The following is a 25,802-nucleotide window of genomic DNA, read 5'->3' as shown; positions in this document are numbered from 1 at the left end:
TATTATCAGGTCTCAGTCTTCTTTTATCAAGACTAAATATGCATGGTTTTTTTAACCTTTCCTCACAGATCAAGTTTTCTAAACATTTTGTTGCTTTCCTCTAAACTCTCTTCAATTTGTCCACATCCTTTCTAAATTGTGGTGCCCAGAATTGGACATAGTGCTCCAGCTGGAGCTTCAGCAGCGCCGATTAGAGCAGGACAGTTACCTCCTGTGTCTTACATACAACTCTCCTGTTAAACTCCAAAATAATATTAGCCTTTTTCACAGCTGCATCACATTGAGGTCTCATATTCAGTTTGCTCATGGCTATCCCAAGCACCAGCACCATGAAACTGACACGAATCCTCTTATTTTTACTTCTCTCTCCCTCCCTTCCAGCCTTCTGAATAACATCAGTGAAATTGACCAGACTTTGGACATTTCCCAACATGGGGAAAGCCCTAAGCAATGGCAGAGGCACTGCAACTGTCTGCAGACTTGCATTTGGAAGACCTACTTCACAATCACAAGGGTAAGAAACCTTTTTTTAAACACAACGTTCAACTTCTCTTTAGACATCTCCACCCAGTATGGCAAGGCTCCTGCTCACCCCTGGTGAGTAGATTTTACTGTGTGTGCAGTACTTTAGCCTTAGCTGCTGGTCCCTCCCTTCTATTCTTTAGTTTGATGAATTGCTCAGCTTTTTAATCCACAAGTTAGAGGTGGGTAAAGTCTCTACCTCCTTGACAACATCTTCATCTATATCTTCCTCGGGATTGCTGAGCCCAGCATCATCCAGTTTATAATCATAAACCAGCCCCTCCTCTGGGAAAAGTAACTGGATCTGTGGGGAATAAAGCAGAGCATGAATGTCACACCTGGTTCTGGTCCAGATCAACTGATCAACAGGAACCAGGCTAATATGGAGAACATTACTTTTCAGAAATGAAATTCTGTCCAGTCCATATGGCTTATCTCTCTCTATCCTCTTTCCTAGAGGTTTTGATGCAGCTGTTCTGATGAAGCTTGAAGTTTCCCCCCTGTAGATAATACCCCGTGAGGGACCCTTACACAAGTCTACTGGAAATTCAGGGAGCTCTGTTACTCCTGTCACCAGGTGCTACCATCATGAGCTAATATTACTTTTACATCCACTTACCTGTTCGCTTGCCATCTTCTCTCTCAACCACAAGCTGAAGGCCACACGGCTTTGGGCATCTCCAGTTGCACCCACACTCCAGATCAAGGAGAACATGAACCAGGGTTCAATCAGTTCTCCAAGTCGGTCAGCCTTCTCACGGGGAACCTTCCTAATTCCCTGAATATCCAATAAGTAGCACAAATTTAATCCTTACACACAGTTCAATTGGACTGGGGTTAAACATGTGCACCTCAATGAAAATCTTGATGCCTCCATTTAGTTTATTTACTGCTTTTCTGAATGATTCTTAGATGAATCCATTCATTACAGACTCTGAGCCAAATTCTGCTCTCAGTTACATTGGTGTAAATCTGGAGAAGCTCCATTGTTACTTTGGATTTTTGTTATTGTCAATGAGAGCAGAATTTGGCCTGTGGATTTTAATGCCTGTCTCCTTCAATATCAATACAAAGGAACTACCATCCCGGGTGTATTCCTAAATATAAATGTGCAACCTGTTTCATCCAGCACTATAATTATAGTGCTGCTGTTGTAGTTAGCAGACTATCCTCTTGCTTTATAGTATAATCCTCTATTGTGTACAGAGCTAGAGTTATCCTTCTCTGGCGTATTGCAGATAGTCCTCAACATAACCATGCATTCAGCATGAGTCAGGGCAATGCTGTATGTAGATGAGCTTCAGAGTAACTGACCAAGCTCCCTCCAGCACTATGCATAGAACATATTGTTTCCCTGTAATTTCCATCCTGTAATGTGCACAGGTGGTAGCTGTGTGTTCCTCCTACACTCAGCAGTTTAACGCTCTGCTGCCATGAGCAGCAATACCAACAAACAGATGATACAAAAATTCCTACCTCAATGGGAATGAAAGGTTCAAAGAAGCACTCCAATAGTTTGAGAAGGCTCATCGTCAGGTTACTGTCTGTTGAGGCAATTATCTCTTTCACTGAACTCCGGACAAAGCTGATGGACTCCTGCAAGGATCAGGCACGACACAGCTCTACTCCTGTGTCATCTTCCTTTCAAGAGTTTATTTACCTCCTAGGGCTTCAGTTTCCCCTTTTCTCACTGCATGTTACATTTATCAGGGAGGTCACAGCTGAAAATTCTGCTATTTCAAGCTGTGCCCCAAAAACCGTTAGCTTCAGCCAAAGAATGGAGGCCGAGGAGAGAGTCTGAGTAAACCTCTTCTATTTAATACTGAATAGATTATAATACAGCAACAGTCCTGCTCTTTTTGCCATCATTGCTGATAAATAGCTTTTAAAATATTTCTGACAGTGCTCTGTTGTTCTCCATCAAAATGATGGAAATAGCAAGGCTCAGTTTTACAATTCAGAGCTATGTCCCTCTGTGGAATAACTCCACAGAAGGAAACAGAGTTACTGCAGGAAAGAATTTGCCATGCTGATTATAAAAAAACACACAGTCCTTTGGGCCAGTTTGAAGAAGTCACATCTATATGGATTAGTGACTACATAAGTTATTAAGACCAGCAGATTCACTCTGGGTACTGGCAGTATTTAATCATTTAGGCATTTAATCTTAGATGCGGCTAAAATCTTAGAGCTTTAGAAGGACAGACTACTCTAAAACTAACCCAACCGATTCTGAGCAACTGACATCCTAAAGCTAGGTCTGTCAGACAGACTGGGACAGATCTGGAACTTGACAGGAGCTCACCTCTAGAAATCTGCTGAAGAGGGATGTTAACTGCTCTGAGAAAGGCTTCATGATGTCTGGAATTTTCCTCAGCCAGCACCCAGTGAAGGGCTTGAGCCCCAAGAGGCTGGGCTCCAGGTAAACCATGCCGCACCGGGAGACTGTGGCAGGGGAGGCAACAGCCAGGTCCTGTACTTCAAACATCATGGTCATCATCTGAAAATCATGGATGGAAAACAAGGATCTGTCAGCATAGCTCAGCCTTAGGAAAGACAGGCTCCTAGGATCTTTCAGCATGGCTCAGCGATAATGTCACCTATCCAGCTCAAAGGAATTGGCTCTAATAATGCAGTTCTTTGCCTCTGGTGTTGGGAGGGAAGCAGGTAATGCCGTAGGGGAGTAAAGTGAATGCTGGGGTTCCCTGGGATTTTCACCTCAGTGGACTCAGACTTAAGCTGGGATTGTCAAAGAAGCAAAAGAAGTTAGAATTCCCAACACCCCTTGAATGTCAGTAGCATTTGGCCTAACCCTCCTTTGAAAATCTGAGGCTCAGTGCCTGTCTGCAGAAATATGGCGCATATACTGCAGTCAAACAGAAAGAACCAAATGTAGCTTGTCAGCTCTTTAGAGCAGGGGCCACCTTGTTCTCTGTCTGTACTGCACCTAGCACACTGGAGTCCTGGTTCATGATGAGGGCTCTTAGCTATTACTGCTATACAGATGGTAATCTCTGCAGGAATCCGTCCTGTACATAATGTTAACTGGAAATACAAAGGCAATTCTGCACCAAGTTACAGCAAGTGAACAGAGGAGTGAACAACTAGAGAGGAGAGAGAAACAGGACAGCAAGAGAAGAGAGGTTAATCACCTCTGTTAGCTTAATGATTTCTCCAGAGCTAAGACACAGCTTCTTATTATCATCCAGCACGGTGTTCATATTCTCAATCCAGACCGCATCGACTGGCCCATCAAACACATACCATTTCTTATTTGTATCACTGGCGATTGCTCCCACCCGAATGAGTGATGAAAGAATCCCATCTGTCCTGTAACATGGGAGGAAAGAGGCAAGAGAAGCTGTAACAGTTGATTTCTTTATATCTATCTCCAAGCAAAATTCTGACCCTGTTGAAATCAATGGCAAAATTTCCACCAACTTCCCTGGAGCGGGATTTCACTCTGGGTTCATAGATTGTGTATCTGAATTCCTCGCAAGTTTATTAAAGTGAGCAGATAAAGATGTCTCTCTCCTTCCCCAGTAAATCTCTAGAATCTGCACATCTTTTTAGCATAACCTTTTTAGGAAACCTACTCCACTCTGTGAGTGAAGATCCCGATTCCTGTTGCTCCTATGTACATAGCACAACATAGACACTAATAATGCGTCCATACAATGCCAGTGGTGCTGCTGGTGATGAGTGGGATAGTGGAGGAGAAAGTGATGGATGTTGGCGTCTAGGATTTAATCTGTACGTGAATGTCTACAGTGCAATTGTTGCTCAGATTCTCAATTGCACTCCCATTATTAAATAATTCTTGTTATTTATATAGCACCACAGATGTTCATGGCCATTGTTACCGAGATCAAAAGAAAACAGACTAGTCTGAAGCCCAGCTGATTAAAAGAGATAGATTTATGTCTCTAAATGTGTTTTATATGGAGACTGTATTTTTTGTCACGCTGATGTGTCTATGTGCTGCCCTTGGGCAGGAACCACATCGTAAATAAGCTGTCAAGCTTAACTGGAATATACTATAGAAATATCCTTCAGTAAAGATTCACTGGAGCCCAGAGCTAGTGAGCTTCAGGGTATAGTATGAGAAATTTATTTGCTTTTGCTTTTCTCAGAGGTTTTTTTTTTTTATTGGTTTTCATAGTTTTCTGGAACACACGTTCTTTAACTTTGCTCCTAAGCATCTGGCTGGTATGACAGGAAGCACTACAATAATGCAAGTGGATCTTACATTATAGCATGTGAATCTCCATCTATCCACCAAGCCCTTCTGAGCCAGTCTCAGAGAGGAACATTTAGAAGCCCAGCCAGTTATAAGTGGGCTGTTGAGAAGGGAGATGAGTCTCTCTCAATGAGGAGTCTGCAGAATGAGGATGGAGAACCACTGAAATAAGTAGTATAGGGGAGATATTCAAGCACTAAGATAGGTTCCTAATTCCCAATGGCAGGCAATGAGAGTTGGGAACCTAACTTCTCTTTGACTATTTTCCCTTAGTTACAGAAGGCCATCAGCACAAGCCAGATTTACACAGCACCAAAGGAATTCTTCACTCTTTCCTCTAAAGCAAGTAAAGCTCTTTAAGGTGCTGTATCCTAGAGAGTTCATAGACCTACATGGATGACAAGAAGCCCTAGACCAGATGAGAAAGAGGATGATAGGTTTTGTCCTTTACCATTCATGCGTTAGCAAGTCAAACTCTCCATAAAGCTGACCCATAGTGATGGATTTCGGATTCAGTATAAAGTAGTTGACTGCTTCATAATTCCCACCACTGACCGAAGGCTGACCTTTCAGAGAGGTCATTGCAGCTGCCAGAACTCTGTAACACTGCAGAGACAGAAGGGAAGGGAATTAAATATCATGGCTTCTATGACCACAATCAGAGGGGAAGTAAACTTGCAGGGACATGATTCCGAAGATAGCAAGGACAGCGGAGATGTAGTGAAGGATTTTGCGCAAGTGTCTGGAAGTAGCCTGGGAAATGGATCTGTAAGAAAGAGGCTGATCACAGAAAAGAAGGGAAGGAACTTAAATCACCAATACTAGCGGCTGGTGAAATATCCGGAGACCCTACATGATAGTAGTTGAAGCTGGCCAGCCTCAAAACCATCTTCAAACTTCTGTATGGCACTCTGAAGTTAAGGACACCGCGAGTAAGCCTCAGAGACTGATTGCAAAGCGCAGAAGAGCAAGCTGCTAATATACTTCACCACCACTACAAATCCATATTTTCATCTATATTTCAAGTCAGAACAAAAACTTCTCACTCCCATAGCTGCTATGCACAGAGAGCTGGAAATGCTGGTACAGCATTAGTGTTTTTTGCAAGATTTAACACTCTTCTATGATTCCCCATTCCACTCCCATCTCGCTATTCATATACATGCAATGGCTCACTGTACCCAATGCAGCATCTCAATCACCTTTACCTTTGTTTTCCCCGAGCCTGCTGGCCCCACCAGCATGAGGCCATGGCGCACCACAGTGGTCTCATACAGCTGGATGCACTTTGTCACAAAACCTGAGAAGGAACAAGATTCTGAATGTGGATCTTGTAATCTGTTTCACTTGCCAGCAAATCCGAGGGTTGCATGCTCCAACTGGCAGAGCAATGGACTTGGTGCCCACATCTCATAAGCCAGTGCGGTTTTACTGGCCTGTAATGACCCTGGCTTCAATCCAGCAAAGCACTCGCCTATGTGCTGAACTTTAAGCAAAAAACAGTCCCACTGAAGACAACGAGACTAGTCCTATCCTTAAAGTTAAGCAGGTGCGACAAAGGTAGTGATGCATATAGTTGGTTTTTTTGGCCAAACAGTCATTGGCCATAATCATCAGAGCAGTGATACTCAGACCTCAGTGGTTCAGGAGCCCAATTAGTGATCAGCATTACCCAAAAGAGCTACTATAGTGTGAATTCAGTGTTTCATTTACTCTTTTATCTATCTACATGTACACACATAATGTGTGCGCATATATATATATATATATATATATATATATATATATAAAATTCTTACAGCAAAATGACTGACCAAGTACTATTATTTTAACAACTAAAGTTGGTTCATAACACAGCAAAAGCCTCTTGATTGCTTAATAATTAAATCATTCAGTGTTTTAATATCATGTGCTGCAAAGAGTCACAGGAGACACATTAAAGAGCCACTTGTGGCTCGGGAACCTCAGTCTGAGTATCACTGCATTAGAGTAATTCAGCCCTTATCAAATCACCTAGTGCCTTAATATCCCTACTGTATTTCAATAGCTCATCAAAGAGTGATGCATCCAATAACAACAAGAGATGACACCACATTCTGTATTCAATCCCTGCATTTCACTGTTCAGCACTGTCCTTGAGTAGCACGGCACTGAATAAAAGGTATCATCTGCAGTATTAAGGAAATGGCAAAACAATGGAAAATAATTGTTTTGAGCTCTTTACTGCTCCTTTATAATGTACAAAGATTTTCTCAAATGTGTGTTTCGGTTGTTTTAAACTTCTGAGTTTTATTTTGCATTGGAAACATCAGGTCCTGACTTATTCCATTTTTCTGGAGGCCTCTGACATGTTTTGGAGACATTGAAAAATGATACCATAGCTGGAGATTGAAATCCAAGGTACAGGTCTCCCAGTGTAAGAGTCAACATCCCTCACACAGTCACCTAGGGGATTGGAGGGCTGTCACTTAGGCTTTAACCTCCAAATGTGATGTCACTCTCCAAGTCCTCCAAACATTGCTTCAGACCTCTGTGAAAGAGAGGGAAGTCGGGGCCTGGTATTTCTGCTGTACCAGGCAGTAAAACACTAGGAAAATAGTTGATGCAGCTATTTTCACATGCCATAGAGGTGGTAGCACATGCATGTGCATGCACACACACGCACACACAGAGACACACACATTTTAGTTCACTTTGCCATTCACCTTTAAGAGCTTTTCCACTTACCCTCAACATCCTTCAGGTTTTCTTTGATGCAGGATTTGCGGATTGCTTCTTCTAGGATACCATATTCAATAGGCTCCTCTTTGATCTTGGGAAACAAGTCAGAGACAATACCATTGAACAGTTTGAGGTCATCCTGGAGGAACTTGGGTACATTGACATCCCGGATGGCCCTAAGGCAGATCAGCTCCTGCAAAGAATTAAGGACCAATAGTTAAATGAACTCTGCTCCCCTTCCTGCTTCCTTCTGCAAGATGCCCGTCACATCCCTCATCCTTCCGAAGTCGCGTCTATTTTGTTCTTTGCTTTTTCTCAGGCTGCACCTCTGTGAGTCCTTTAAAATTCTGTCTCCCTGGAATTCTTACTGACTGCAGTGACCCCTGCTGGTGAATATAGAACAATGTGTGTGGAACCATAATGGATGAAACTAGAATATACTTGCTTCATTCATGGTAGGATTCTCTCTCTTTAGGTTGCCAGCAGCTGAGATCACAGTCTTCACAGCTCTCATTCCAAAGTCATAATGGTCCTGTACCAGGCACGGAGGAAATTACTAAATTAGACAGCGCATCATCCTGGAACAATGAACTTGCAATCTCAATCTATTAGGTGGGGGGAAGGGAGTATTTCCTTGGAACAGCAGCCCTCCCACCCACATCAGTTTGCTAGGTAAGCTAGAAAAGTCATCTCCTTTAACAGCAAGTCTTATGCCCCAGGAGCATTGTCCTGGATGAGGAGGTGGAGGGTAACTGGATGAAGAGAAATATTAAAAGGAACTGCTGTTGGGCCCAAGTGTCATGCAAGAGCAGCTCTGCACATTTGTGTAAAGTAAATGAAACTACAGCATGAGGGATAGCTGGGCCACAACTGGATGCAAATCATCATTAAAGAAGAATGAGATGGACGAAGGAGGGGCACAGATGTGGTTGTGAAAGTGGGAAAGGCTCGAGGGCCTGTGGAACATTAAACTACTATGGAGTCTTGAATTAAGAGAGACACTCCAATACTCCAGGCCCTTCCCATTTTAGAAAAGGCTATACATCAAGAAGTCACAGACCTGGCTGCTGAGCTGTTCCGATGACAGCTTGAACGTAGTGGTGATCTTCTTTGCTAGGATCTTGGCTTCATTGAACCCAAAGGAGTAGAGAGAAATCTCTGCAATCATGGAGTAATCTGGAACCATCATAGCCACAGGACGGAAGAGAGCCTGGAATATATAAATCCATTAAGACGGGATAAAGACACCACTTTACTCCCTGCTCTCTCCTCCAGCAGGTCTAGACTTGTGAGAATTCTACTCCTAGGCTGCAGTACGAGCTTTAAAACATACGAACACAAAAGCAGCCATACTGGCTCAGACCAAAGGTCCATCTAGCCCAGTATCCTGTGCCCCAGAGGGAATGAACAGAACAGGCAATCATCAAGTGATCCATCCCTTCTCACCCATTCCCAGCTTCTGTCAAACAGAGGCTAGGGACGCCATTGATGGACCTACCCTCTATGAACTTATCTAGTTCTCTTTTGAGCCCTTCTCTGTAGGATCTGTCCCAGTCTCAGTGTTTACTTACAGATGTGGTTTTTGATATCAAAATGATCCTAGAATCCTACCAAAAGCATTTTCTCTTATCTCTTGTGGCATGGGCATGCCCAGATCACCAACCACCTTGCTACACTGACTGGCAGAAGCACAGCTGTTGTCCATTTCTTACAATACTGGATACATTGTTTTCTAAGGAGAATACCACCGTTCAGAATCACACCTGGGTTCATGCTGGCTAGGCTGGGGTGAGTAAGCTGGAATGGCACAAAAAAGCCACACAAGCTCCCCTTTTCTGGGAGGTCTGATGGAGATCAGTGCTATTCATATAGGAAACAATGGTGGTAGAGGAGAAGGCAAAGCCTGGACAGCCAGAGAACAAACTGATTCAGTCCATCTCCCCAGTAGCCTACCAAGGTGGGCTCCTATAGATCCCCAACCACAATGAATAGCTGCCCTGTCCCAGTTAAAATCTTGAAGAAAGGCAGCAGCTGCAACACTTTCTGCCTTCTCTTCAAGTGAATCTCTGGTGGGTCACGAGGTGGGAGAGGGAGGAGCAATTTACAGTTTCAGTGACTCAAGCCTCAGACTTTGCACAATCCACAGTTTCACTATTAACAGTGTAAATACCAAGATGGAGTTCTATCCTGAAAAGGTACAGCATAAAAATGGCATTATGCAGTGTGACAGACCCAGGCCAGTGGGGTACAGGAGTCTGGGTGAGGGCAAATATACTGGTCACTGGGTGAGTAGTTTTCTGTTCCCTGAGTGACCAGAGCAGGGGCTGCACTAGAGTAATCAGGAACCTGCTAGAACCAATTAAGGCAGACAGGCTGATTAGAACACCTGCAGCCAATCAAGGCAGGCTAATCAGGGCACCTGGGTTTAAAAAGGAGCTCACTCCAGTCAGGGAGGGGGGAGCCAGAGGAGAGGAAGTGCGTGTGAGGAGCTGGGAGCAAGAGGCACAAGGAGCTGAGAGTGAGAGGGTGTGCTGCTGGAGGACTAAGGAGTACAAGCGTTATCAGACACCAGGATGAAAGTCCTGTGGTGAGGCTAAAGAAGGTGTTTGGAGGAGGCCATGGGGAAGTAGCCCAGGGAGTTGTAGCTGTCATGCAGCTGTTACAGGAGGCACTATAGACAGCTGTGATCCACAGGGCCCTGGGCTGGAACCCGGAGTAGAGGGCAGGCCCGGGTTCCCCCCAAACCTCCCAACTCCTGATCAGACACAGGAGGAGCTGACCCAGACTGTGGGTTCCACAAGAGGGGAAGATCACTGAGGTGAACAAATCCGCCAATAAGCGCAGGACCCACCAAGGTAGAGGAGGAACTTTGTCACAGGAGATACGGGTTTAGTGTCTCTCATTCACAAATTGTTATAACTGACTAATTTTTAAGTATCTGTGCCACAAGCTCACCTGAACCCACTAGCTAGGCCAGGTCACACTCAGCTCATGTGCAAGCAACAAGAAAACCTGTATGTTTCTTTCACAGTCATTATGAAGTTCGTAAAGTTAAGGGCCTGTTTTCTAAAGAAGGTAGTAGTTGTAGGTGCCTCCATTTCTGGGAGCCCAATTTAACATGCCTGATTGGATTTTCATCGAGTAGGCACTCAGCACACTTAGGAAATCAGGCCCTCTCCAGCTGAGCCCCCAGAATCACTCGGTTCTTTGGAGAGCGAGATCTGGATGTTTCTAACTACATTTTATTTTTCTTATTGCATCCACTCTGTGCTGAGTATTTTTCCAGCCATTTCCCCAGCAGGGCAGAGACCAGCCTCAGCGAGCATCTCAGCTTTCATGCTTGCTAAAGGGGTATGGCATTGTGAGATGGAGCTGTGGGATTGGCTATACCAGGGCTACTGCAATGCACATGGCCTCCTGTACACCCTGGCAGGGTACTGGTCCATCAGAAAATAATATGAACGCTCATGCTTAGGTGGTTCAATTTCACTGGAGGTAGCAAGGAGTCTCCACAACACCTGGGAAATCTGTGCGCATGGAGAAAAGCCACTGTAGCCGCAAGACATTGTAATCATGAGCTGTGTCATTCTTTTAAATCCCCTCTAAAGACAGAACCAAGAAGACAGTAAGCTGTTCCTGAAACTGAGTCTTCCATGCTGGGCTGCTTCTAAATCCCCAGGTCAGCCCACTCTAAGATGCCTCTTCACTATATGGAACAGCAGCCACAGACTTCCCTTATTAAATATTAGGTCTCTCAATCTCTTAAATATTTGTCTGTTCAACTCATGTGACTTGCCAAGTGGGTAGCTATATCCCACTCCCTTCTCTATGTGAGGATGAGGTACAGAATATATTCATTTTTCAGTAATAATCTGGATAGTTTAGGTCCTTATTTTGCCCCCATCTCCACGGTATCATGATAATCTTTAATATATTTACCCTCTCAACATCCCTGTGAGACCAGGCAGAGCTATTATCCCCATCTTACAGAGGGGGAACTGAGACACTAAATGACTTGTCTAAAGTCACACAGAAAGTCTGTGGCAGAGCAGGGAACTGGACCCAAGTCAGATTAGCAGACCACAGAACCATCCTTCCTCTCTGTGCTAGTGCACTGATGGTGTTTACTGACCTTTAAGTTATCTGGTAATTCCGTGCGTCCAGCATATCCAGGGTTCATGGTGATGAAGACTGCACAGGATGGGACCAGTGGGATCTCAGTTCCTTCAAACATGAAGCGGTCCACCTAGAAAACCAAAACATGGCCATGCCCAATAAACAAAGGCAGGGACTCTGGAATTAAATAAGCAAATGACAGGATCTTCCTTTGTACCAGAAAAACAACCACTTTCCCCTCTATATTGAAATTAGCTACTGGGGACAGGTATGGGTCACCTCACTGGTATGAATGACTAGCTCTGGCTCCCATTCAGAAACCAAGTCTTACGAGCAGTATTTCTCCTCCTTTTATGAAGAGCTCGGCTCTTACACAGAAGATTTACTGATCACTTACAATATTTCTTTTGCTCACGAAGAGGCTTCCAACCCCCAGCTATAAACAGACACCTTCACATTTATTCTGTCTGTGAATTGGGGACAGAATTAATTTGTGGCATGAGGCAAGAAAAAGCCTGAAATTCCTTTTAAGAGAGAGCAGACAGTTTCAGATGGTGGATAAAGCAGCAGAATTAACTGCAAGCAAGTTTCTACTAAGCCAATGTCAAGCAGCTTCAGATCTTAACCTTTATCAATCCTCCCAGGAGCAGCACAGTGGTTGGCTGTTAGAACTACTGACTGCTGAATCTCCATATGGGATCAAGAAGTCAGAGGTGTGTGTTGGGGGAGGAGGGGGGTTGCTTTGGAAGTATCTGGGGGCTGGATAACACACTGTGAATTCCTTCAATCACTTATGAGCAACCATGCTGGCTTTTTCCTAGTCACAACAGTACATCTTACTTCTTGCATCGCAGTGGAGGCCATCAGGAATGGTAGCACAGTCTCATCTGTGCCACTAAGTGTCCACATTGGCTCTAAGATTAGAACCAAATATAGGACAGAGAAGTAAAGGACAATGTCTGGATTGCCCTTCTCTATCTTTGAAGACTCACCCTTTGCTGCTGGGCCTTCTGAATGGTTGTTATCTGTTGAGCCACTACAGACAGCACCTCAACGTCAATGCGGTTAAACTCATCAAAGCAAGCCCACGCACCAGAGCTAAGCAGGGAAGGGAAAACCAGAGAAGTGTCAGGAACACAGAGATAGGGAGAAATTCTAGCAGTTCAACCAGCCCTAAGTATCAGTTCTGTGTGGGGGTGGCCATATGAGAGAGAGGCAGGAAACAAATCCAACAGTCCTCAGCATTGCTGCTAGGATACTACACCATGGTTAACTGGGGAGGTAACCATATGGGCAGCCTGATACAAACACAGCATATTACAGGCCTACTATTCAAAGGGACATCAACTCAGCCTCTCATTTTGTACCCATAATGTAGGTGCAGCTGACATAATTTAGACATCCAAGATGCCTGCATTGCATTCCAGGAAGAGACGTCTGTGCATGAGAGAGGTGCTCTCATCATTAGGTATGTTCAAAAAAAGACATAAAACTACTTTCAAAAAAATGTTTGGCAAAGGATATCAGAATGCATTGGCTGCATGTGTGCAATGCACAATTGGACCAGCTCTGTCTGTTATGCAGAGAACAGGGGGCCAATTCTATAAGGATTCCCTGGGAACCACAACAGGCTATCTTGGCTACTCAGTCAAGGCTATGGTCAGCAGGTTCTCTCCTCTGGAGATTTAACAGGTCTGAGGACTGACCCAGCCGGACATGCAAAGGGTCAAAGACGTACATGTGAGCTGACAGCATTTGTAGACAGCCCCAAATGAAAATGGTGCAAAGCATTTTATTTTTGCTTGACAAGAATCCAACTGTTCCTTTATACTCGCACAACAACGCCTCTATCTTTCCTTCCAACAGACATAAGGCTAGCATCATGCGTCCATCCCATCACTCATTAGCTTTGGAACTGCAAAGTTCCTAGATGATTAAAACAATGCAGAAAGGCCTTTTTCATTCTCCTTTAACATTATGCCACAGCTCCCCTCTTTTCCTTATGGCTACCGCTCCAGGGCCCTCATCCAGATTGCCAGCACCTCCCCCCTCCCACCCACTTGTAAGGCACAGGTGGCATTTTATTTTTCCTAAACCACTTTTTGCACCTGGCTAGTCCCTTCAGGAATTTTCCCATAGCCATGAAGTCAAGCTGGTCAGAGCAGTTGAACACTACTGTCTGTATGGCTAGAGCTTTCCCCAGATCTTTAGTTGTTTCAGTTTTGCCCGTTCCAGCAGGTCCTGCAGGCGCTCCTCCAAATTTTAGATGCAGGGCTCCAGTAAGTGTCAAGTAGCACCTACAGCAATGAAGAGAACAGTGATCATTAGAAATGTTCCTACTTGGGCTTAAGAACTGTAGATCCCATTTCATTATTTAAGGTGATCTGCTCTATCTATCTGCCTGGCATGATCACTGGAAATCCATCCCATATTATTCAGAGAGCTTTACTTACATATTCAGGGATTTAGCTAAGTGGCTTCTGTTAACATTAAGGGGAGTTGCATGGCTAACCCCTTGTTCAATTTGATGGAAATCCACTGTCTGCCTGTCTGTAAGGGGTATGACTACTATAAGAGAGCTAAGTATTATTATCATCATTACTAGGAAACACACATACTCCATGGTACTGGTTTATGTGTCCAAGGGTGTGTAATCACCAAGAATAGAATGAGCCCTTTGTTATTCAGACGGATTTTTTATATGTCTCAGAGCAGTTCACTAAGAATCATGCCATAGCATAAATCTTTAACTGGTCGGTGGGAGCATGGATCATTAGGAATCCTGTAGAACCAACATCAGTAAGGGCCCAATCTACCTCATCTCAAGTAACACCTGCCTGTACAAACAGTCCCAAGGCTACTTGTGTAATTAAGTGCTGTTCAGCATGAGTAAGGCTGGCACAGGAAGATCCTGGATTTAACTCAGAATAAGATCTGTTCACCCAAAACTACACAGATGCTTAGTTATTATTCTCTGAATAATCTCTGTACCTGTCAGTGAGGGGTGTGATGACCAGGCGTCCACTGTTTCCCAAATATTCATAGCCATAGATGAATTCAGCATTCACTGCTCGGATGTACAGATCATTCCTTGTCCAGTAGTATCTAATGGTGAGTGAAAATGGAATCTCAAAGACAAACAAGTACTGGCAGGAGTACAATAACAGCAAGAGCTAAAAGAGACACTGCTTGTGGCTGATACAATTTACTGCACTCCAGGCGCCAGGACTCATGTGCTACCTCAGCACTGGGTCAGAGATAATAAGTAATTGCTTGCCTTTAGGAAGGCAGTGGTGTTGGCTGGAAGGACAATCCTGACTTCTCTGGGTGCCAGGAAACAATTGTAAGCAAGAGGTGGTGTGCAACGGGTATGTCTACAATCCTCACTGGTTAGAACATCTGACAACATTGTCAAGAATCATGCCTCCCCACTGGGCATGGGCAGGCCATTAGAATGTTGTGGCAGGGTCTAATCCATGTATCACATGCGAGGAGAAAGTGCCCCAGAGCCTGGGTCTGTCTTAACATAGCATGACAGAGGCAGGCATGGGTTACAGATGCGCAGTCGCGATGGTGTAACTGACTGTGATATACTCCTAAGACATTCAATTCACTTGGCTCTAAGATTAGTCTTAAATAGACACACTATGCAAACACACTTGATTTCCCTTCGTGTTACTGATGCTGCTGATAGGTAATGATAATGGATGGTGGCCAGTGAATCCAGACCAGGTTTGATGGCTGTTTTCCTTACCTGAGCTGAGAGATCCACTCAAAATCATTCTCACTCATCACATTCTCCTCAATCAGCTTAGCAGCAACATCCTTGGCATGGACTTCAATCACAATGAGAGCTGATAACACTGTTCGCTGCATCCTCGATAGCTTTCCTCGAACAAGGGCTACCAGATCACTTAGCTGTGCAAGGAAAGGGAAGCTAGTCAGAACTGGCTCTGAATTGCATTCTGACTTCTATTCTCTCACCAACAAGGTACTAAACCAACAGTTCTCAAACTGTGGGTCGGAACCCAAAGTAGGTTGTGACCCCATTTTAATGGAGTTGCCAGGACTGGCTTAGACTTGCTGGGGCATGGGGCAAAGCCCGAGCCCCACCGCCCGCTGCTGAAGCTGAAGCCCAAGGGCTTCAGCCCTGGACACGGGGGCTCAGATTACAGACCCCCTGCTTGGGACTTAAGCCTTTGGACTTCAGCTTTGGCCCCCCGACTGGGGGCAGGGCGGAGCTTGGGCAGGCTCAGGCTTTGGTCTCACCTCCTGGGGTCATGTTGTCATTTTTGTTGTCAGAAGGGGGTTGCGATGCAATGAAGTTTGAGAACCCCTGTACTGAACGATGGCCAAAGGTGGAGAGGAAGGATGGCCCAGTAGACAAGGCACTAATTTGGACCACGGGAGGCCCAGGTTCAATTCCCTCCCCTCCCAAAGACTTCCTTTATGACATTAGGCAAGCCGCTCGACCTCTCTCTGCCTCAGTTCCCATCTGTACTATGGGATAATAGCACTGCCCTGCCTCTAAGAGGTATTGTGAGAATAAATATATTCAAGACTGCAAGGCATTCAGATGATGGGAGGTATCACCATTCATACAAGATATTGAACTGTGACTTAGGGCAGGGTGTGGATGCACTGATGAAATACTCCATTGTTACATAGGACCACACCTCCACAAGGACAGTATCCCATAGTGCCATGCTAGAGCATGACCAAGTTATGGGAGCATAGCTCTGATAAGGTCATATGCTAGATGAGGTATGTGCAGATTAAGAAAACAATGGTAGAACTCTTAGAGATCTCATTTTACTGTATTCATTATTTTCCCCACTATCATTGGAGTTCAATTCTTTCACATACTAATGTAACATGCTGTTGAAAATAACTGATCTAACTTTGGAAAATTTCTCTAGTGGAGGGGTCTCAAACACGCAACTCGCGAAATTATTTGCTGCGGCCCATCAAGCTCCCTGCCCCGCCCCCTCAGAGTTATTTCCTGCGGCCATCAAGCTCCCCTCACTCGCCGTCTCCCCTCCCCTCCAACGCACCACGTCTCCACGCCTCTGCCTACCTCCAGGTGCTTCCCACTGGCAAACAGCTGTTTGGCGGCACTTAGCACTTTCCAGGAGGGAGCAGGAAGCCACGCGCTCAGGGGATGAGGCGAAGAGGCAGGGCAGAGGCGGAGATTTGGGGAAGGGGTTGGAATAGGAGTAGGGAGGGGGCGGAGTTGGGATGGGGATTTCGGGGAAGGGGTTGGAATGGGGGCGGGGAAGAAATGGGAAGAGACGGGGCAGGAGCAGGGCCTCATGGAAGGAGTGGAGTGGGGACGGGGCTAGGGGCAGAGCCGGGGCTTTTGTATCTTTATATGAAAAGGTGTCAGTGATGAGGCCCTCAGGCCAATGTACTAGTCCTCATGTGGCCCTCGCGGTGATTTGAGTTTGAGATCCCTGGACTAGATGCAGCTGCATCAGTATCTCAGGTTATGGCTGTTGACTGATTTGAAGTCAAGACTGTTTTACATGTTGAAGGTGATAAAAGACCAGGTCTCTGTGTGGAGAAATCTATACCTGGTCAGCACTTATTCATCTTTCCTACCTGAGCACTCAGCTGTGGAAACAGCCTGGTTGACAAATCCCCAGCCTCCAGGGCCTCAGATACTTCCTTTGTCCAGTAAGTTTGACAGCCAGCGATGGTCACCTGCCCGGGCCATTGCAAGACCCATGAACTACGTGGTGTCTTTAAAAAAAACATACATTATATTGGTAATAAGCACTACAAATATCTTTTCTTTCATGATCCCTTGTCTCATTCCCCATGCCTGGAACCTATCCAACTCCACATCAGATATAACAATTTCTACTTAGTTGTCTACCCTATTTTCTCCAGTTGCTATGAAAAAGCTTCCCCAAGATGCTGGGCATCCAGACAATGGATGCTTAGGTGCCTTCTCTGCAATAGATCATTTGGCTATGCAAGATGGAGAACTGCCAAAGGCAGGTGACGACTGGGAATCCATGGGAACCAGCAGAACAAGTTCCACTCCTACAGAGAATTCCGGTTTATTGGTGATTCAGATTCCTAGAGTATAATAATGCCTGAGATTTCTGATACCCCATCTTTTTTTACCTTCCTTTCTCCCAACCACCAACTGAAGTGTGATCTCGATTGTCTACCTGCGTCCATAGAAACGTATGGCTGAGATTCATCCCTGGTGTACGTCCATTGGTCTCAGGAATTAATCTGGCCCTATGTTACTACTGCTACTATCTCTTTGCACTATGTGATCAACCCAAGCGCTGGAGAAGAAAATAAAAGAGGGAGCCCTATCCCAAGAAGGGAGCAGAACAGAGCAAGGAGTAGAAATGGAATCATATAGCAGGGTCAAAGGCTACACTGTAAAAACCGTAGGGTGTAAGAAAAACAATTCTGCTGGCTGTCATTGATGACCATGTTCTCTTGAGCCAAGACATGCCAAATGCTACCTGTTGAACTCCATCTGTATTTGTGGGTGAAGAGCAGAAGAACAGTGTGGGTGTAAGACTCTCACATGTGGATAAACCCTGATCGATCTTTCAATATTGTCCCGCACGCTGGCCTTCATAGATTTCTCGACTTCCAGCAGCCAGTTCTCCACATTGCCAGTGGGATAAATGGGGAAAAACAGCTTCACCTCCTCCCCTTCTGCAGAGTACATATGTGTGATCTGTAGGTCCTCCTGGAAGAGCAGCTAATGGGGGAATCACAGCACAATATTAGTGGAGAGTCCCCTCTATCCATGCCTTCTTATCAACACTGGTCAAGACACAAGGAATTGAGACACTGTTTCAATATGAATATGTGTAATATTTTTGTCCTTACAGAGAGTAAAACAGCTGTGCACCCAGGTCTACAGCAAAAATAATCACACAGGACCAGACTGTCTGCTGGAGCAAAGCTGTGTAGCTCCATTCAAATCAATAGAGCTACATTGATTTAGGCTACTTATAGATCTGCCCACAATTTGGTTGTGGTCAGGGCCTGTGCAACCCTTTAGGCAAACTAGGCGGCCACCGAGTGGTTGAGGGTGCCTAAAAGCCCACTCAGGCGAGGAGGTGGAGTGGAGGTGACCTGGGGCGGGGGAGCGCCGAGGGCCACCTGCAGTAATGGGGGGAGGCACACAGGAGAACCGCTCCCCGCCCCAGATCACCTCCACTCTGCCTCCTCTGCTGAGCACACAGCCCCCCCCAAGTCTCCTCCAATCGGCGCCACAAGCCTGGGAGGGGAGAATTAGAGCAGCACCCGCATGCTCAGCGGAGGCGGAGCAGAGGTGAGCTGGAGCGGGCTCCCCGGGCGGGATTAGCTGCTGTGGAGGGGGGGCTTTTAAGGGAGGGTAGCTGCTGCGAGGTTAGCTGTGGATTGACAGTCCTGGAATTTGAAGTCTTCTACTACAGTGGTTCACAACCAGGGCCACATGTACCCCTGGGGGTACTCAAAGGTTTTCCAGTGATATATCAGCTTATCTAGATATTTGCCTAATTTTACAACACACAACATAAAAAGCACTAGTGAAGTCAGTACAAACTAAAATTTCATACACAATAATTTATCTATACTGCTCTGTATACTACACACTGAAATGTGAGTACAATATTTATATTAAAACTGATTTATTTTATAATTATATAGTAAAAATGAGAAAGTCAGCAATTTTTCAGTAATAGAGTGCTATGTGTTTTTATGTCTGATTTTGTAAGTTTTTAAGTGAGGTGAAACTTGGAGTACACAAGACGAATCAGACACTTGAAAGGGGTATAGTATTCTGGAAAGGTTGAGAGTCACTGTTCTAGAAATAATAAAACAGGCAAATCAGCTCTGTAAGCTTCCCCCATATGACCGGGCTAGTGAGCTTCAACTCTGATTTAGGTGGGAGACCCAGGACCAAGAGGGTAATTCAACTTCTGTGGCCCACTCAGTTCTTGGCATCTCCTGAGACTATCAACAAGGCGACCAGCTGTGGTGGTGGTGGTGTGGATACGTCTCCACTGAGAACGTTGGAGATGTGTTTTAATGATAATTACGACTGAGGAAAAAGTGTAGAATTTATAACTACCTGCCACCTTAATGCAGTTTAGAAGAGAACAAAGCCAGTTCAACTCTTCTCTTTCACGTGGAGATGTAGAGGCTATTTGAAAGAATCCCGGAGCTGTCTTCACAAGGCAGTGAGCCTGTGTCCTACCCATCTCCTTCCCTTACTGCAATGCTTGATAATTGTTCTAAATTTCCATAATACATGACTCCCAACATCAAAACATGCCTGCTAGTCCGAGAGGAAACAGCTTGCTTTACCTACCCGTGCAATATTCTCAAAGCACTTGCGGAGGTGAGGCTGTACAGCAGTGGGGTTCTTTGTCTGAGACAGTATCTCCAGCAGCTCATCATCCGAAAGGAAGTAGAACCTGAAAACAGAGACAGAGCTAGCAGCTCATTTTGGTCTCTGCTCTGCGGTTTGGTGCTCAGTCCTGGCAGTACTGGGCAACAATACTGAGACTTTGGTGAGAGCAATTGCGGTGGTCTTCAAGATATCCTGCTGGTCAGCATGCATTATTTGCATTGGTGCAGAAGAGCAGTGACCATAGTCCAGTTAAATGAGAGTCTCTCTGCCACAAAACGGCCTGACTCTCTGATGTCCTTCCCCGGAGCAGTCATTTATACCAGTGTAGAGTGGGTGTAAAATGACAGTATTTTACAGTATTTTACTCTCATTTTGTACTGCAACAAAGACTACTCTAGGTGTAGGGCTAAAAAGAGTAACGCCCAAAGTATTTAATTTCCCCTCATTTCACTTCATCCCCCCTTCCTCATGCTGATGTTTAAAGGTGCAGGCGTGTGGTGATCCTATCAAACTACCCCTACCTCAACCCTGGGCAATAGCATGTTGTCACTTCCACACAGTCTGCCCTATTTTTTCCTCCATCAAATCTCTGGGTTGAAAGAAGCAGCCTGCTTGAGACCTGCAAACTCAGGAGAGTTCCATGAGATTGAGCTTTGGACGAGAAAGAATGATGCACTTGTTCCTAGGAGCCGTAATCAGAGTGATTCTCTGACTTCACACCTAAGAATGGCCTTCAGTCTTGAGATTACCTGGGGAAAGCTCCTCTCTTGGTCTCTAGATATTCACTCAGCCCTTTCTGCACAAGGTCAAGTAGTTGATTACATTTCCGAAGGCTCTCCAGCAGCCTGGGATCGGGACACAGGGAAATCACCTGGAAAGTACATGAACATCAAAAAAAGCATCAGTATACTAAGTCCTAGTTAGATAACCACATTGGAGGCAAGTTGGCTACAGAGAGATATTATTGCTGGGCTCAGGGTGGCTCATTCATAGAAGCTTTTTCACATGGCTCTATAGAGACACGAGCTTTGTGGGCCAAGAGAGGCAGTTACATTCAGAGATAAGACAAGTCTTCATATTTTAGAGTTGTCCAGATACCAAACAGTGATGATCAACATTCAAACATTGAATACAAACAATGACAGTCTCTGTGGAGGAAAGGGCTGGGCAGCAGGAGAGTGCAGAATGGTAGTACCAGCATCAGGGGAATGGGGCTGAGGAGGTAGAATGTGGGGTGAGGGAAGGGAGCCAGGTGGTGCATGGAAGTGAAAGTGGGAATCAGGCATCAGGAGGTGGGTGGGGGGAGAGAGTCAGGTCATGCTGCTAAAGCTTCTGATGGAATTAGTCTACGGAACAAGTCACGAGATGACCTATTTGTAAGGACCCAAAGCAAATTAAAGGCTGTGGCTCTGCTGTATAAGAAGGTGGGGGAAATAACAGACTTTGCACCCATCTGCATACCATGGGGCAGATCTCAGGTGCAGGTCTCTGCAGCTCATCCTTGATGGGGAGGTGGAAACGTGGGCAAGTTACTGAAGTGCCAGAGCGGTGGCGAGTGGCTCAGCACACAGTTTAGAAACACCCTCTGTCTCTGGAATGTAAACAGCATTTTAAAAGAAGAAACTTAGCAAGCTCCCCTGACCAAGGGTATTATTCATGCAGTGCCATACCTGCGCATGGTGCTTTTACAGACAAGTATAGAAAAGGGGGCCAAATGTAGCTTTAGAATAAGTGTGCACAATTGCAGGTAAGTCACTATCGTTGCATTTGTTTCCATCAGGACTGAATTTGGCCCATGGTCCCTACCTTGAGAAGTCTGCAATCTAAGCAAGTGAACAAAGAATGCAAGAGGAAAAAAAGGATTCAATTGTAATTCATACGCAAGCAGCTAAGATAGTAATACCTAGGCAAAGATGTGTGCATGCAGTATACAAGTGTGCACATGCAAACATTCACACATATGCCATGTGAGCACACACAGCCTCACCTCTCTGTTCTCATTAGCATTCTTCATGATCTTCCTCCAGGTCCTATCCATGGTTTGGTAGCGTTTGCTTTCTACTGGCAGCTGTCTATTGATGTCCTCTGAGCTAAAGATGGGCTCCAGGTATAGCCAGGAGCGCTGGCATGTCAGCCACTCCTCTAGGACATCCTGGTGGGAAGTCATGTAATCAGGTCAAGAGGCCTACTGCAATAAGTATAGTTCCTAAAACAGTTCCTCTCTACATGCCCTGGGCTCATATTGGAGATAAGAGAGGTGATCTTCTCCTAAAACACCACTCACAACACTAAAATCCACCCAGAGCAGCTGGTTGTTTCTACTAAAATAATTTCCTATTATTTCATTGCTAACAACATTGACATTTAAATTCTCATTAATAGGCATCAGAGTCAATACCCCCTGGGATGAATGGGGGCGGTTCACATCTATATGTAGGCCCTATCCTTCTCCCATTGAAGTAAACATTAAAACAGCCACAGACTTAACGGTGCAGCATTAAGTTCCTAGAGCTATTCCTTCTGTCGGCCTGTAGACAACAGGACATCAGGTCACATTAAGGGCTTGTCTACATGATGGGGTAATGTGCCCTATGGGGTGTGATTTCTAGAGCACACTAACGTCTTGTGCATTAATTGGTCTGTGCAGACCTTGCTGGTGTGCACTAAAGATTCCTTAGTGTGCTTTAACAAAGTGCTGTTTCAAACAGTACTACGTTAAGGAACACCAGGGAACCTTTACTGCATTCCAGCACAGGCTACATGGACCAGTTAATGTGCAACACAGTGCACTTTAGAAATCAAATCCCCATGGGGTGCATTTCTGCTCCAGGGAGCCTAGTCCAAAGGTGGCTATCTTGCAACAGGAAGTGCAAAGTTTTTACTATGTTTTAAGATGAAAGCTTAAATTCTGCAGAATCTGATGTGGCTGCCAGAGAAGTGCTGGCACACAGTTCCCGCCAATACCAGCTCAATCTGACCTTGTTCACAGAATGCTCAGTGAAAACTTCAATTAAGAACATTTCAAACAAAATATTTGGATAAATTCCAAACATTTAAAATAAGAAAACACACAGGAAATACTGCCTGAAAGGGATTTAGAACACGGTGTTCAAGAACCAGCTAAGACGTGGAAATAATAGCTCATTGTTCAGTGTTCATTTACTTGATGTTTCAAGCTCCACAGAATCCTGCAAAGCTTTGTAGAGTGTCCCTACGATGTGACACGCTTTCGGCTGATGGCAATATATATTGAAGACTGCATCCACATAGAGATTTTCTTAAATTCTCCTTGTGCTTCTCTGGCACCAATACAGCCCCTCCAACTCTAGCAATAGTGCACCTGCTCCTGTGGACCAGATACTGCTGGTTTTATACTGTGTCAGCCAACCCTGATCAGAGCAACTGTCAACGACACAGTGATAAGAATGCCTGAATCTGACCCACAGCAGTGCTCCCGCCATCGCTAGCACTGGTGCAGCTGCACCGGGGTTGGAGAGAGAACATGCTCAATGCAACCACAGGGGCTAACAGAGGTACAAAAATTACAAAGAACTGATTAAACATGGAGTCAAACTCTGTTTTTTCCTCAGCTGTGTGGCAGGAAAAAAATATCATCTTATATTAAGGTTAAAGAACCACATATTAACGGAGGCAGATTCTTAAATTAAAACATGGTCCTGTCCATACAGGCAAGAATAAGTCATGTTATAACATGATTTAGTCATAACTATGTTTGTTGGCCACATTTAAACATGGGTTATGTTTAGTTTAGATAGGGCCTGTTTACTGCCTCTTCACTGGACCACCCCATACTGCTAATCTCTCAAACAAAGCCAGTCTTCAGGCAAATGGCAGCCTTCAGGAAGAAGCTCCTAAGTGTTATGTCACTTGGGTTTTAATGCAAGATCACAGAGGCTAAGAAACTTCACCCTGCGGTCTACCAGAGCACCGAGCTGAACACAATGGAATGTTGGCTAACCAACGTATTCAGTCTGGAAAAATCAGTTGTGTCTGGGTACGTCTACACTACGGGATAATTTTGAATTAACTTAAACCGGTTTTATAAAACAGATATTATAATGTCGATAGCACGCGTCCACACTAGGCACAGTAATTCGGCGGTGTGCGTCCATGGTCTGAGGCTAGCGATCGATTTCGAGTTGTGCACTGTGGGTAGCTATTCCGTAGCTATCCATAGTTCTGCAGTCTCCCTGCCCCTTGGAAGTCTGGGTTGAGAGCCCAGTTGCCTGATGGGACAAAAATCATTGTTGGGTGGTTCTGGTACAGCCTCACCCCTCCCTCCGTGAAACAGCAGCGAAATCATTTGTGCCTTTTTTTCCTGGGTGAACTGTGAAAACGCCATAGCACAGCAAGCATGGACACCTGCTCAGATCAATACCGCAATCGTGGACGTTGTAAACACCTCGCGCATTCTATGCTGAAATGAAACTGCAAAAGGCAGGCGAGGAGGAGCGGCTAACGGCAGCGCGGCGATGAAGTGTGATAGGAACATGGACACTGATTTCTCAACAAGCGGGCCCCTGCATTTTGGAGCTCCTGCTGGTAATGGGGCAGGTTCTACCCATTGAACGCCAATTTTGGGCCCGGGGAAAACAAGCACAGACTGGTGGGACCGCATAGTTTTGCAGGTGTGGGGACGATTCGGAGTGGCTGTGAAACTTGTGCATGCGTAAGAGCACTTCATGAACTTTGTGATTGCTTTCCCCTGCCCTGAAACGCCAATAATACTAAGATGAGAGCAGCCCTCACAGTGGAGAAGCGAGTGGCAATACCCTCTGGACGCTTGCAATGCCAGACAGCTACCTGTCAGTCGGGGAATCATTTGTAGTGGGAAAACTCTACTGTGGGGGCGCCGTGATGCAAGTAGCAAAGCATCATAAGCTGGCTACGAAAGGTTGTGACTGGGAAATGTGCAGGTCATAGTGGATGGCTTTGCTGCAATGGGATCCTAACTGTAGGCAGGCGATGGAACGCATATCCCTATCTTGGCCCCAGAGGCCAGGGCACCCAGTAGTAACGGCAAGGGGTACTTTCAATGGTGCTGCAAGCACTGGTGATCACAAGGGACGTTTCACCAACATCCACGTGGGATGGCCAGGAAGGTTATGACGCTCGCGTCTTCAGAAGCACTACTATGTTTAAACGGCTGCAGCAAGGATTTACTTCCCAGACCAGAAATAACACGGGATGTGAATGCCTGTCGTTATCCTGGGTGACCCATCCTACCCCTTGATGCCATGGCTCATGAAGCCATACACAGGGAACCTGGACAGTAGTCAGGAGCTGTTCAACCACAGCTGAGCAATGTGCAGGATGGTGGTAAGAATGTGCATGTGCCGTTTAAAGGCTGCGCATGGCAGCACATTACTGACTCGTTCAGACCTAGCCAAGACCAATATCCCCTTTGTTATTGCTGCTTGCTGTGTGCTCCACATCCTCTGGTCAGAGTAAGGGGAGACCTTTATGGCGGGGTGGGAGGCTGAGGCAAATCACCTGGGCCGCCTGAGTAGCGCAGCCAGACCATGCCGGGAGCGATTAGAAGAGCACACACAGGAGCGTGCGCATCGAGAAGCTTGAAAACGGCGCAGGGTACAGTGTGACTGCTGTGTTGTTTTCCCTTCTCATGAACACCCCCGCATTGACTCCTTCCCTGTAAGCAACCCCCACGCCTCACCCTTCAATTACAGCTTGCTTAAGGAAATAAAATAACTATCGCTAAAAATCATGTATTCTTTACTAAAAGTCATCCATGTAAGCAATCCACCCTCCCCTTCGATTACAGCTGCTTAAGTAAATAAAGTCACT

General features: G+C 45.4%; 1 protein-coding gene across 1 annotated transcript in view; it reads right to left on the bottom strand.

Moving 5' to 3' along the window:
* The window catches only part of DNAH1 (dynein axonemal heavy chain 1), a 125,875-nt gene that overhangs the window by 57,593 nt on the left and 42,480 nt on the right, over positions 1-25,802 (bottom strand). Inside the window, exons 21-40 of the mRNA XM_032791392.2 lie at positions 21,964-22,128; positions 20,726-20,847; positions 19,935-20,040; positions 18,153-18,332; positions 17,201-17,341; positions 15,354-15,517; positions 14,591-14,704; positions 13,708-13,896; positions 12,592-12,697; positions 11,616-11,729; positions 8,544-8,693; positions 7,929-8,015; positions 7,490-7,676; positions 5,971-6,062; positions 5,214-5,368; positions 3,675-3,852; positions 2,828-3,022; positions 1,999-2,118; positions 1,142-1,300; positions 722-826 (exon numbers count right to left, since the gene is read on the bottom strand). Of these exons, the coding sequence (XP_032647283.1) occupies positions 722-826; positions 1,142-1,300; positions 1,999-2,118; positions 2,828-3,022; positions 3,675-3,852; positions 5,214-5,368; positions 5,971-6,062; positions 7,490-7,676; positions 7,929-8,015; positions 8,544-8,693; positions 11,616-11,729; positions 12,592-12,697; positions 13,708-13,896; positions 14,591-14,704; positions 15,354-15,517; positions 17,201-17,341; positions 18,153-18,332; positions 19,935-20,040; positions 20,726-20,847; positions 21,964-22,128 (2,829 nt within the window). The remainder of the gene's footprint in view (positions 1-721; positions 827-1,141; positions 1,301-1,998; positions 2,119-2,827; positions 3,023-3,674; positions 3,853-5,213; positions 5,369-5,970; positions 6,063-7,489; positions 7,677-7,928; positions 8,016-8,543; positions 8,694-11,615; positions 11,730-12,591; positions 12,698-13,707; positions 13,897-14,590; positions 14,705-15,353; positions 15,518-17,200; positions 17,342-18,152; positions 18,333-19,934; positions 20,041-20,725; positions 20,848-21,963; positions 22,129-25,802) is intronic.

The sequence above is a fragment of the Chelonoidis abingdonii genome, chromosome 16 (assembly GCF_003597395.2).
Source record: "Chelonoidis abingdonii isolate Lonesome George chromosome 16, CheloAbing_2.0, whole genome shotgun sequence".
NCBI lineage: Eukaryota > Metazoa > Chordata > Testudines > Testudinidae > Chelonoidis > Chelonoidis abingdonii.
This window is presented reverse-complemented; position numbering and strand designations above follow the sequence as displayed.